This window comes from Triticum aestivum, chromosome 6A (assembly GCF_018294505.1).
Source record: "Triticum aestivum cultivar Chinese Spring chromosome 6A, IWGSC CS RefSeq v2.1, whole genome shotgun sequence".
Lineage (NCBI taxonomy): Eukaryota > Viridiplantae > Streptophyta > Magnoliopsida > Poales > Poaceae > Triticum > Triticum aestivum.
The window spans coordinates 99,660,681-99,673,847 of NC_057809.1; the positions used below are offsets into that span (position 1 = coordinate 99,660,681).

General features: G+C 43.5%; 1 protein-coding gene across 1 annotated transcript; it reads left to right on the forward strand.

Annotated features, from left to right (window-relative positions):
* Positions 1–5,698: 5,698 nt before the first annotated feature.
* Positions 5,699–6,425, forward strand: LOC123130383 (protein DMP5-like). Its single transcript, XM_044550291.1, has one exon. The coding sequence runs from the start codon at positions 5,702–5,704 to the stop codon at positions 6,314–6,316; it is 615 nt and encodes a 204-aa protein (XP_044406226.1). The 5' UTR covers positions 5,699–5,701; the 3' UTR covers positions 6,317–6,425.
* Positions 6,426–13,167: the final 6,742 nt, after the last annotated feature.

The window sequence follows — 13,167 nt, forward strand, 5'->3', positions numbered from 1 at the left end:
GAAGAACTATTTGCATGCACCTCTTTTGGTTGTTTAAAACTCGTTGAACTCTTAGCCCCCTCCATCATCGTTACATCAGGGTCTTTGTCAGTCGACATCTCCGAAGCACAATCAAATCCATCAGTTTTTATGACCTACAAAGGTATTCTAATATAAACAAAGATTAGAATAATTTTTTTATGATGGTGGTATGGAAAATATATATTGATTGGACAAATCCAATAAATGAGCAGTTTCTAGTAGATTGAGTGGCATCCCAATTTTAATAATTTTAGGCTCACCTCTAAATCACATGTTGATGGTTATTCTCACGAATATCTACTATTTAGGGTATGTGGTATATTGCCCATAAAAAACTATGTTACATTTCTTCACGAGCAAAGAACGGATTCCCCTTTATATAATGATAGTCGGTCATCCGTAATTTCTTGGATATTTTTAAGTAATTTATTGAGAAAATAGTTTATATTATTCTGAATATATATAGTGTACATGTATAAATAAAGCTTTATTTTTATGATATTCCCATTATACCCCTCCTATACGACTTGTTGTCCTCTCCCGCACGACCGCACTCTATCCACTCCCTCTCTGCACCACTCACTCTCTTGTTCCCCTCCCTTTCTAGATCCATAGACTTCACCGGCGTCGCTCGCTCTCCTCTCTCCACCCTCGCCCCCACAACCAATAGAATTGGCAACCTCATCTCCCACCCCTCCACCGTTTCATCCCTCCCCTCTTCTCACCAAAATTAGTGAAGGGGGGATCGAGAGACCAGACGGTTGCCTAATCCTCCCACAAACCAGCGAACAACATCACGCCAAGGTCACCAATGCCGTCATGAAATGACAGGCTTCTTCCACCACGACAGACTTGCTCACGCACCAAGATATGAGAGGGGGCCTTCTACTTCTCCCTCGCTCATCACCCCTTTGGCCAAACCATGGATCAACCTTCCTCTACTCTGACCCATGCCATGGACCGAGCTCACTTCCCTCCTCAAGGTCATCTCTTCACCCCTTTCCTCGTGTGGCATGTTGCACCGCTAACCCTCACCTTATCTCCCTCCCTTTCCTCCCATATCGAGACATGCATGTGTTTCTGCTCGGCCGCTTCACCTCACCGCCGCCTTCATCTCCTTATACAATGTCGTATCCGCCGCCTTCTGCCAGTTGTAGAAGAGCGTGTTCGATTCTTGATCCTATAAAATATAAAATGCTGAGGTCAATAAGTATGAATTTCTCTTCTCCCTAGTACTATATTTTTATACATGCTTATTGCATAACCAACCTGTGTGTCGTAGTGTACTGTGGACTTGCTGAGCTGCTCGACATTGAGCTTGTCAGTTTGGCAGAGCACGTTCTTCGTCTTAACCTCCATCTGCAGCTCGGCATCGCGGATGGCGATAGCCTTGGAGGCCTCAACCTCGGCGACCTTGGCCTGCCAGTCCGAGCCTTCCACTTCATGGCGAGGTCGGTCATTCAGACGGCGTTGTCGGCCTTCCTAGTGTTCTCAAACACCCGCACCTCCTCCTTGACCTTGGCCTTCTCCTTGAGCGCCTCACCCTGCTGCCGCACAGAGAGCACCTTGTTCTTGGCGTCCACCTTGGTGGCGTTCTGGGACGTGAGGCCATCCCGCTCCACAAACATCCACCTTGGCCCTGCTCGCTGCCTCCTGTTGTGTCTTCTCACTGAGGTAGGAGAAGTACTCATGCCCCGGCACGTCCACCAGCTGCTTCATGGTGGCATTGTAGATGAAGAGGCCGAATTGGTCCAGCTCCTTCCGCACGCTGTTGAACACCTCCTGCTTGAACTTTTTGGTGCAGGTGAAGATCTCGTCCATGGTCAGCTGCGCCACCAGCATCCAGGTCTCACCCTCGATCAGCCCTTTAGCCCTTCACCATGTCATGCCCGTGGCTCCTACCGTACGAGTGCAACAGCGCGATCAACTTCATGTGGAGTAGGAGCTTCGCTTCAACGGTGGGCAGGGCTGGACGTATCGCTCGTGGCTCAATCGGTGTTTGACACGCTCGGTCTGTCTTGTTAGAGAAAATGGACGATCTGGTCTACTAAAATCGGCCTGGAAAATTGTCGGTCCGATCTGGTCTGGTCTTCAACCGGTCCGACCAAGAGGACTAAGAAAAAATGTCATTGCCGCCGCCATTCATTCTCAGCATGCCGACCGGCAGCCCCCGGGTAAATTACCATGTCCCCAAGCTTCCCCTCTCCTTATTTTCTCTCCTCCCCATGCACCATAGCCTCTCACCGCCGCTGTCGTGCATGCACCACTGACGATCTCGAGTTCTCAACTTGGCGCTGGCAGTGTTCTAGCTGCGGGTTTCGCTGCCATGGCAGCGACTGTTTTAGCACAGCACACATGCAGGCCATTAACTGGGGAAAACGGTCGATTGAGTGTGAACTTCGGATCGTGCGAGAATCGCTCAGCCGTGATTTCCGCGTGAGATTTAATAGCCTCCGCCTATAATCACGCACCATGATTCTACGCTGTCGTTTTCTTTGTTGAAGCATATGTTTAGGTCCACCTGCCGCCACGTGATTCTCTCTCTCCCATTGCTCTCTCCGTAACAACCTTTCCTTATCGTCTACGTCTTTATCGCGAGTAAAGGATTAGCCAGGTTAGCTCAGGAGTTAGTTGGGTTACTGGCCGCACCTGCCTGTGTATATCTTGTATAAATGTATACCTCTATAACTGAATATGACTGCTTGCAGTCGTGTTGGTGTGTTCACTTTCTGCACTTCTATTCAGTCGAACAGGAAATAGGAAGTACGTGAGAAACATGGCTTGATCCGAAAATCACAGCACCATTTGACAACAAACTGAACGTCATGTTTTGTTTATGGTTAATCCGCTAATTATGGCAAGGCTCGAACACAAAAAAACATGGGCTCACGAAAAAACTGCTACGGAAGGTTCATGGCTAACAGCCACGCACTTGCCGCGGCACATCACCGACCTTATCGCTGGCGCTCCCGCATGTCCACCACCTCGCCACAGCACCCGCACATGTAGCCCACCTCGTTGCTGCCCCAGCACGTTGACGCCGGTGGTGGTTGGCCGGTCCAAATGGTGGCTTGATGAGGGGCCGAACCAACTCGGACCGTGTCGCCTTGGTAGCATCGCCGAGTTCCAGCGTGGTCACCCGGGGACCGATGGTGAAGACGGCGGGCAGGACGAAGGGCAGCTTCTTGGAGCTCTACCAATACCCACGCCTTCTTCACCAGCGTTAAGTCCTCGATGCCCCAGCCGGTGATGGCCAGGTACTACGACGCGTACGCGGCGATGAAGCTCGCCGTTGACTGTTTTGCCGGCTGTACCGTTAGGTTTTCTTTCCTTCTTACCTACATAGGACATAGGAGTGTTGACCGATCGAAGGAAATAAATAGAACATGTTAGTACATATAGCAAAAATGCTCGTGCGATGCAACGAACCTATCAAACTTGTTTTACGTGATCTCGGTTTATGTAATCAATTAATTACGTGATCTCTGTTGTATGTTCTTTCTCTATTCCAAAATTCCACTCACGCGAGTAAGAAGTATTTCACTGTCTTATGCAAGTAGTTCAGTGCATACATATGCTACTCGTTCGTAATTGCAACCTGAACAGAGTAAAAAAATCGGTTCGGTGCATGGATGGATTGATGGGAACACACTGTCTAATGAAAAGGATAAGAATCACATTGGCATGCATAGGTGATTTGAAATTTTAAAAATATAGCATCTACATCTGCGCATCATGAGGAACAATTCCAGAGAAAAAAATTGATCCAGTCAAGTGTATCTTTGGATATTTCATTATCCACTTAGGCCATATTAGTATTACTTCCCACGTGGTGCACATCATCCTGATGCATGGGTGTGCCTCGGCCCTTACATTGCAAATGTTATTATTGCAGGAAGAGCACACATTCATAAGCTAACGGTTTCACAATGCGTTCTTGTTGATAGTAATTGAACCAAATGAAACGATAGACAAGCAGATTGATTAAGGAACTCTAGGTAATACTTCATGCCGTAAGCATTGGCTCAAAAAGTTAATTTGTAAGTAACAAAAAAAGGCCTAGAAGAATAGTTCTACCTAAATAAAGTTTACTGCTGCACATGAGCAGATCCACACGAAGCAGAGGGGAGGTGGAGCAGGCCGGTAATCAGGGAAAGGAGCAGAGTGGGAGAAGATTTACACCGCTGTCTCCACTGGATATGGTGTCTCCGCCGCATCTGTGGAGGCGCCGTGGCTCCGCCTCGGATGGTGCTCGTGACTATGGTGAAGAGGAGGGGCGACGCATGGGCGAAGAGGCAGGCGGTGCTCGTGGCCAAAAAGTGGGTCGTTCGAGCTGTGGGAGGGAGGAGGGGATCGTCAGGAGGCGACGAGATCGGTCGGCGGCGGCGGCGGCGTCCAAGTAGGGAAGTCGAGGTAGGGCGTTGTGTTTTTTTAGGGGAGTTGCTTGTGAAAATAACATGCGACGACGATGTAGCGAGCGGATCCCCTTAAAAAAGACGTAGCGAGCGGATTCCTTTAAGGTAGGAATGGATACGATTGATGACGTTGATAAATAGTGGTGAATGTTGGCCTAATTTACTATCATCATGCATGGAAACGAATCATCAAGAAAAAGAATACTTCCTATTACTACGCTCATAGGAAGCTTCCTAATCTCTGCTACCAAACAGTTTCTGCCCAAACAAGGAAGAAAAGTTATGGACGTGATTCGGAAGGAAACAAACATTATGAAGATTAATTTAGATTTGATCTTTAGAGATTGATTGTGATTGATTTTTTTACATAAAGACATTACTAAATAATTTGCGTCAGTATGGAAAGTTCTGATCTGTTCAGTTTTTTTTCGTTGTATGAGAGGGTGACGCGAAAATAAACCGATGAAGTGGGGGGAGGGGATGAAAAAAATTACAAAAAAACCAGCGAAGGTGGGAGGAGGTACCAAAAAAACCATGGTAGATGGGACGAAAATAAATCTGGAACGGAGACTATCAACTGAGACATTAGAAATAGACCCCGCAAAAAGTATAATCAAAGTATTGTCTTATGTTTTGAAATGGAGGAAGTATCCACTTTGAATAGCTGGCGGGACAAGCATATCTTATGGGTTTATTTCAATCTATCTAGTGCTATCTTATGACGTGTCCGCCGACTATGAGGTGTTTATGACAATTCGTCAACCTCAAGATCTATTGGCCAAGTCTCTGGCAGCTGCTCACAGGAATATGATGTATATGTGCACGTTCATGAGGGTGAGTGTTTGTACGTGTTGCAAGCGCATCGTAGTGTTTTCTCCAGAAAAAAAAAGAGTTTGTTAATTGAGTTTGGCTGAGCCGGAGCATATAGTTTGGCCGTTGTCTGGCGCATGCATTCCACGTTCGACTATATACGCAGTTTCTTGTTGCCGTGACCAAACTACAAGAGCCACCATGCATGCACGTGCCAGTGGCCACGAATATACTCATTTTTTTGGCATGCCAGCCGGCTGGTCGGCATCCCTACTCGATCTGGTAAAGCTCCCATCAGCCATTTCTTGTTGCTTGTTGTACTAAGTTGCAACCCCTGGTTCGCGCGCTATATAAAGAGGTAGACAGCTGATGCACCGTTGCCATTCAACAAGCATCTCAATTGGAGTAGTAAGGTCGTTGCCATGGATCCCGTTTCCAATGCTGTGCACATCCAGATGCCTGCGCCGGCCCAACAATCCTCTCCTCGCCAGGCCCCGCCACCGACGGGCGTCCTTCCGCCGGCGGACAAGACGCTGTCGAGCGCGTCGGACCTCCTGAAGCTCCTGCCGACGGGTACGGTGCTGGCCTTCCAGGCGCTGGCGCCTTCCTTCAGCAACAACCACGGCGTCTGCCACGCGGCCAACCGGTGCCTGGTCCTGGCGCTCATCGGCGGCTGCGCCGCCTCCTGCGTGCTCCTCTCCTTCACGGACAGCCTCGTCGGCCGCGACGGCAGGCTCTACTACGGCGCGGCCACGCTCGGGGGCTTCTACCCTTTCAACTTCACCGGCACGCGCGGCGAGCGGGACGCGGTGTTCAAGGACCTCTCCAGGTTCCGGGTCACGCCCATGGACTTGGTGCACGCCGTCGTCTCCGCGCTCGTGTTCCTCGCCGTCGCGTTCGCCGACGCCGGCATACAGGGCTGCCTCTTCCCGGACGCCCGGACGGACACGAGGGAGCTGCTGGTCAACTTGCCGCTTGCCGCTGGCTTCCTCGCTAGCATGGTGTTCATGATCTTCCCCACTACCAGGAAGAGTATCGGCTACACGGATATGATGCCCCACTCGCAGTGACCACACTCACCAAACGTGGTGGAGCTCGTTCATTCCCCTGGTCTTGTCTTAAGCCAATCCATTTTAAACTTGACCAAACTAATACGAGAGCATCACCTTTAGGTTTCAAAATTGGTATTGTTTATTTTTTTTATCTCATGTAGATTTTTTTTCTACTATTATTTAGCCTTCTTCATTTCAAAGTGCGCGACTTTTAAACATGAGTACATTTTATGAAGATGTAACTTTGACATTACTTTGTACTACCTCAATTCAGGTTTATTAGTCCCTCTTTATTTGGGCTAAATTTGACCATAAATTTAACTAATAAACTGTGAACTATGTAACAAAAGTTATAATATAGGAAAGCTCTTTCAATACAAATCCAAAAGCACATTTTCTGTATCATCTAATTCATATTGTTTTATAGATGGTCAAAATTTGGCACAAAATACAATGGGGCCAAATAAACCCCTCCCTCGTTCAAGCGTATCCCTTGTTGCCAGCGTTAGGGGTTCGATCGTCCACTAGCGTACGTAGATGGGCCAACCCATTAGGAATCGAAGCGAAGCAAGCTAATGGCTGCTGAGACTGATTTGAGGAAGCTTCTGGAAGGTTTCTGACTAGTTTCGGGCACTTTATAGAAGGTTACAGAATCGCTTTTTTCAGAAATATCTTTTCGGGATATTTGAGTTTTTTTTTCTTTTGCTTTTCTTTTCAAAATTTTGTGGTCCTTTTCAGTTTTTCATTTTCTAATCTATTTTTTCAATTCACAAATTTCAGAAAATGATCAAAATCTTCAAAAACTGTTTGCAACTATAAAATTTGTCCGCTTTTTTCAAAGTTTGTTAAGGTTTTCAAAAATTGTTCATGTTTTTTCTAAAAATGTTCGGAATTTTCAAAAAAAAAGTAGCAATACCAAAAAATGTACAGAATTTTAAAAATTGTTCACCTATTTTTTCAAATTTGAGAACAATTTTATTTCATGAAGATCTTTTGAATTCACTAATATTTTTCAGTTCTGTGAAGTTTTTGAAGTCTTGAGAAAATTTCCAAATTTGAGAACATTTTTTCAAAATCATGAACAATTTTTGAATGAACCATTGTTTTTGAATCCATGAACCTTTTTTTTTAAATCCACAAACATTATTTAAATGCCTTAATATTTTTGAGTCCACAAACAGTTTTTCAGTTCATGAACAATTTTTTAAATCAGGAACATTTTTCAATCGACGAACAATTTCTAATCCGCAAACATTTGTGGGGTTTAGGCAACTCATCCTCCGTTATGTGGGCTGGCTCATAGGCGCGGCCTAAAAAGCTTGCATTTCTTGTGAGAATATATTTTGGAAAATCTTTTTCAAAAATTGTTAAAAAAATAAATATGATATATTGTAAAAATATGTTAAAGTCAATATAAATGGTCATATATAGAAGTGTATAATTAAATGGTGATTTCACACTTAAATTTATATAAAAAATATATACACAATTTAAATAGCTCATGTATGCAATAAAATGCTCATCTCATATTTTTCTAACTAATTAATGTTCATGGATTTAAAGAAACATTCATACACATGAAATGTTCATCGTGTATTTAAATAATGTTCATGTATACACATAAAAGTCTGTAAATAAAAAAATGAAATTTTTTAATAAATAAAATCTGAAAGAAAGAATAACTAGAAGAAACTAATGGAAAAATAGAAACAGAAGAAAATAGAAAAAAATGCATCCATCCAAAGGAAAACAAAACAGAAATAGAAAGACTATCGAGACCAGATGTAAATCATTGTGTGTAAAACAGTGATGCTCTGGCCCGCCGCACACATGGCTAGGTACGAAACATTGATAATCTCTAGAAGGCGCCCTTCTCGGGCTGGCCCAACCGGGATCTTAGTGGTGTGAGCCAGACCTGCCTCGATCACTTGGGATTTCATGATGTTGTTGTTAGACAATGCAGGTGGGATTGCCCTTGCAGTGGTATTCCTATCCCACCATGATCTCCTCGATTGCGTTGAACCAGGCAAGGGGGGCATGGAGTTTTATTTCTACGGGAAAGGAGGACATGGACATGATAGTCCTCGATTGTCCAATCCCACTCGAGCACTAGTAACAATTGCCTCGTGTCATACCTGTGTGATATGTCATAGAAAGACTTTGAAGACAATGGTTCACCTATTCATTCATTGCCCTTTTGCACAGATGTGCTAGCACTATGTTTTCCCTTCATGGACCCCCACTCATTCAGGCATATACGATGAAGTTGCCCAGCTTAACAAGTTTCTCAATGTATCCTTTTCTTTGTAAATCATCATCTTGGTTTCATGGGCCATCTGGACTATGAGGAATAACTTTATCGTTAAGGGCATCTCCCAAGTCTATATATTTGCAAGCGCAAAATTATAGAGGAACTATAGTGGATCACTTACGGGGCCAGAGGAATGAATACAGTTTTGGCTGATTGGGTGAAAGATTTTAGATGATCATTTGTACTGTATCTGTTGTATTTTTTGTTCTTTGTTTTCAACCTAGGCATGTATAGTTTTTTTTGGAACCTTGCTTTGTATGATTTATTTGAAATTAATAAATATACGCAGTGGAGTCCTGTTGTTTCCCTTAAAAACTATTGCCATGCATCCCCTTTCGCTCGTGGAACTTAGCCGCGAATGACAAACACAATGAACGATCACAATTATGTCAATCCCAAGTGTTTGTATCAATGCAGGATGGAATGGAGACCCCTCACAACTTGAGTGCTTGTCACACTCTCACCTCATGCTAGTTGATCATTTTGGAGAATGAAAAATATCTAAGATGACAAGAGCAGAGAAATCATTTCAGCCAACTAACAAGGCATGTTATGAATGCATATGAACCGCTATTAAAAGTAAGAACCAGGCAACACATGGCTATATAAAACCGCCACGGCTTATTAATTGCTCATATAATAGAGTCAACTATTAGGTTAGTCTTTTTTTTCTTACTTTCTGTATGTCTCTTCTCTCATTTAATGTTTTTAACTAAGAGCATGCGTGGTTTTTGCATGTGAGCATGGTTACTAGTCTAACATATAAAGAGCGCTAGACTACCCGCCCTTCTACCGCATCCGCGCGCGGTAAGCCTCAGGGACCGAACGATCTTTTTACTGTTTCTCTGTTTTGGCTGCTGGCACCAGGTCAACCGTTGGTTTATTTTCACGTCAATAGTTGCTTCAGGAGTGGCTGATGAGTGGGGCTGGCTATGTGTGGGGTCAAAGAAACAAAGTGGGTTTCATCCTGTTCCGGGTACGGGAAGTATACAACCCTAGGCGAGCAGCGGTAAAAGGAAAAGCAACGCAGCATCCAGTCCTCATTCGCTCCCTCCTCTCTTTCCCACGCCACCGATTCTCTTTCCTGTCGCCTCCTCCTCTCCGCCCTCTCGCTCGCCGCCGCCGCCGCCATGGCCTCCCCCGCCGCTCATCTCCACCTTCTCCGACGCGCTCTCTTGCTGGCCGTCGCATCTCCTTGGCCCATGGATTTCGGCGCAACGCATCTGGGCCACCACCTCTCCTCTTTTCCTCCTAGATTTCGATCTGGAGCGTGAGAGATAGAGGCGGCCACAAGCGCCGGCGCCGGCACGGGATGATAGATACGCCACCTCTCCTCATCTCGTCCTATATTTGGGTGGTCGAGCCAACGGGGATGAGGGGAGAACCAGTCGGAGCAGGCGCGATAATGGCGAACGCGAGCAGCCACAACAGGCGGTAGTGCTGGCGAATCGGTTGTCCATGGTGCTTCAGCCATGAAAGATGCAGAAGAAAAAATCATGTAAGTTCCTCTAATTTTCTTCCACAATTTTTTCCATGGGTATATATAAATACCGCACAAAAGTTAATTTCTTTACTTCTCGACCGCTTCTAATTTTGGGGAAAAGAGAGGGATTTGAGAGAAATAGGCAACATGAAGAGCTTTGTTTTGTCTCTTTGCATTTTTGACCGCATCTAATTTTTGAGAAAAGAGAGAGGAATTTGAGAGAGATAGACAATCTGAAGGGATGTTGTGGCTACATCATCCTTCTTGTAGTCACAAGGGATACTTTTTGTGGTATGATTTCTTTGCAGGTCGATAAAAGCACAGCCACCCACCAGGTTCAGGTTGCTTTTCTTATGAAGATTTGTGTTTCTCTCTTGTTCTGAGGTTCTTCAGTTTTACTTTGTAGGTTGATAAAAGCACACACACTCACCAGGTTCAGGTTGCTGTGAGTGTAGCCATCATGGCTATCCCAGGAGCAGGTTCAGCTTCTGTACATCCATTTTTTCGGCTACTTTGCATCTTTCAGATCTGCAATTACATATGATGTTAGTTCACTTCTTCCATGCAATGGACTGCTACTTCTTCTCAGATGTGTTGGTTTCTGCAGGTCCATTGGTTGCTTCATTTTCAGCTATATGATAGCTCGGGGCATGCTCACCAGTTGTTCCGTTAAAATGACAAAACCGACTGAACTTTATCTCTTATATGTGTTACTAAATACTAGAGGTGATTATTTTCTTTCTAGCGATTACAGTTTTATAAGCATTATGCTTTTTGAGACTTTGAGGTCCGAACTAATTCGTCTACCATGCTGCAGCCGAACTCAATGCTTCTATATAGATATAATTAGTATTTCTAACAATTTGCATCTCCAAAGCTGCAGCCTATGCTAAAAGTAGTTCTTATAGCCATAGTAGGTGATACATCATTAGAACTAATGTGTGACACTTATTTTGCAACAGCAACATCCAAGTTTTTCAACATTTTACAATCTTACTAATGTGTGCTGCCAAGTTTCTCTATTTTAGATGGTTCTGTCTTTTTACTTCTGAAAATGGGTGTGTGTTCTGTTTAGCTGACTATAATTCGTTGTTGTAGTCAAAGATGTTCCCAGGCTAGCATCTTGTTTAGAATTCTACAATTCACATCAATGTTGAATTTTTTTGCTACTAAATTTGCATTTTATTTCCAATATTGCGTCTCATTGCACTTTGAAGATACACCGGACTATCAGTGGCGATTTAATTCCGCTTATTTCTTAGCTACAATATTCCATAGAAAAAACATGGACTTGTTTGTTGTATATTTTGCTCTTTGCCTGTCATTTTTGATTAATAGATGAGCTATCACTCATTGTTCCATGACTATCTGGACCACTTCAATTGCTAATTACACCATGACTCATGAATATGATTTATTTCTTGGTCTGACATATCCCCTTCTTCTGTGCTTCATATTTCTTTAGGAGGGACGACATGATGGATGATTTATGTTTGTGGGTGCATGCTGAGGTTGTGATATCCTTACAGATCGTCTTGTTATTCTTATTCTTACTGCTAGATTTCTAAGCTTTGTGGTTCTTATGTCTGTGTTGCAGGTGGGATTTGTGTCCACCGTTGTTCGGATGGAACAGATTGACTGGGTTTTTCGCAGCTTCTCCTTCATAGTCTACACTGGTGAATCTTTTCTCCTCCCTGTTATGTTACTTATGTACACGTTTTCCCCCTTCATTCGTTGAGAGTGAGTGTCGTAGGTAAAAAAAATGCCAACTTGTTTTCTTCTTCGGTTTCAGTTATGAAGTAATGAAGAAATAAGAAATGTGTGTTGTGCTATGCCTACAGGAAAGAGTTTCAATTAGTTGTTTCAGTCTTTGCTTGCATCTTTATGGCCAGTAGGCTTAATTCTTTCGACTTATAAGCTCTCCGTTGCTAGGTGCGGAGTTTATAGTTAATTAACTGAAATCAAATACAGAGAGTCGCATGGTCAATTTTTGCTTATTGTAGTTGGTGTGCTATGTTTGGTGTAGTGCATTCTTATCAAGCCATTCTCGTCTAATTGATTCTGTAGTTACATATTGTTTCTTATATGCACTTTTTTCATGTATTTTATTGAGAGAGGTATCCTTTAGAGAACAGAGAGGTAAAAACACCAGATTATTTTATCAATTAGAGACACGGATGATTTTAGTGAGCTTTAGCTGAAGACAGAAAGTATGATATGATGCAATAGAGTAGCATCCACAAATGTAGAACCAAGACCCGTTAGTCTACCTTCATCTTCCTGGGCCAATTATGTATAAAGAGGCCATCTAAGTATCTCCTTGCAAGGTATGCCTGAACCATGATGTTATCAGGATGGACAAATATGCCATCTATGTATCTCTTTCCATACTATTGAAATTTGAAATAAACCACATATGCCTGATTATGTATAAAGATGCCATATAAATACCAACTTTTATAATGGTTCCAATGCTTGGTTTGCTTTGGCTACTTGCATCAGGGGCGCAAATCAATTTCTAAACCACTCTTACTTGCATAGTTTGAATGCTTTGGTTCACTCTCGCTTTTTGCGCCAGGGCACAACGGGTCATCTATTGTTGTGCATTTTCTTTAGTAACTTGTTTGGTATGCAATTTATGTTCCTGCTTTACATAGCTAAATCAGTATCAAGATTATTGTACTATTGTTTATTCCTTGAAACTTCCGATCTACTAATATGCCTACTTTTGCACAATCTGTTTAATTGAAATTGGTTGTTCATTTGGGGATGAGATGTTCTCTCCTAAATATGTAATTCTCATTTCTGAATGGTAATTTCTGGACCTGTAACTTCTTTGATGCACTACTGCGCTTTTGTCCATAACTAACAATATTGACCACATGCTCTGAGGTTCATAATTCCAAAATTTGAGTGATTAGTGCGCTTTGTATATCCGATGTATCAGGGAACTCTAATATCTGAGTTATATATATGGTTGTCTGGCGGGATTGGTTTTTTCACCTATCTCGCTCCTCAGCTCAAGGTTTTTAAGCTGATACATTTCAACACTCAAGGTGAGCTTCGCCCAATCCT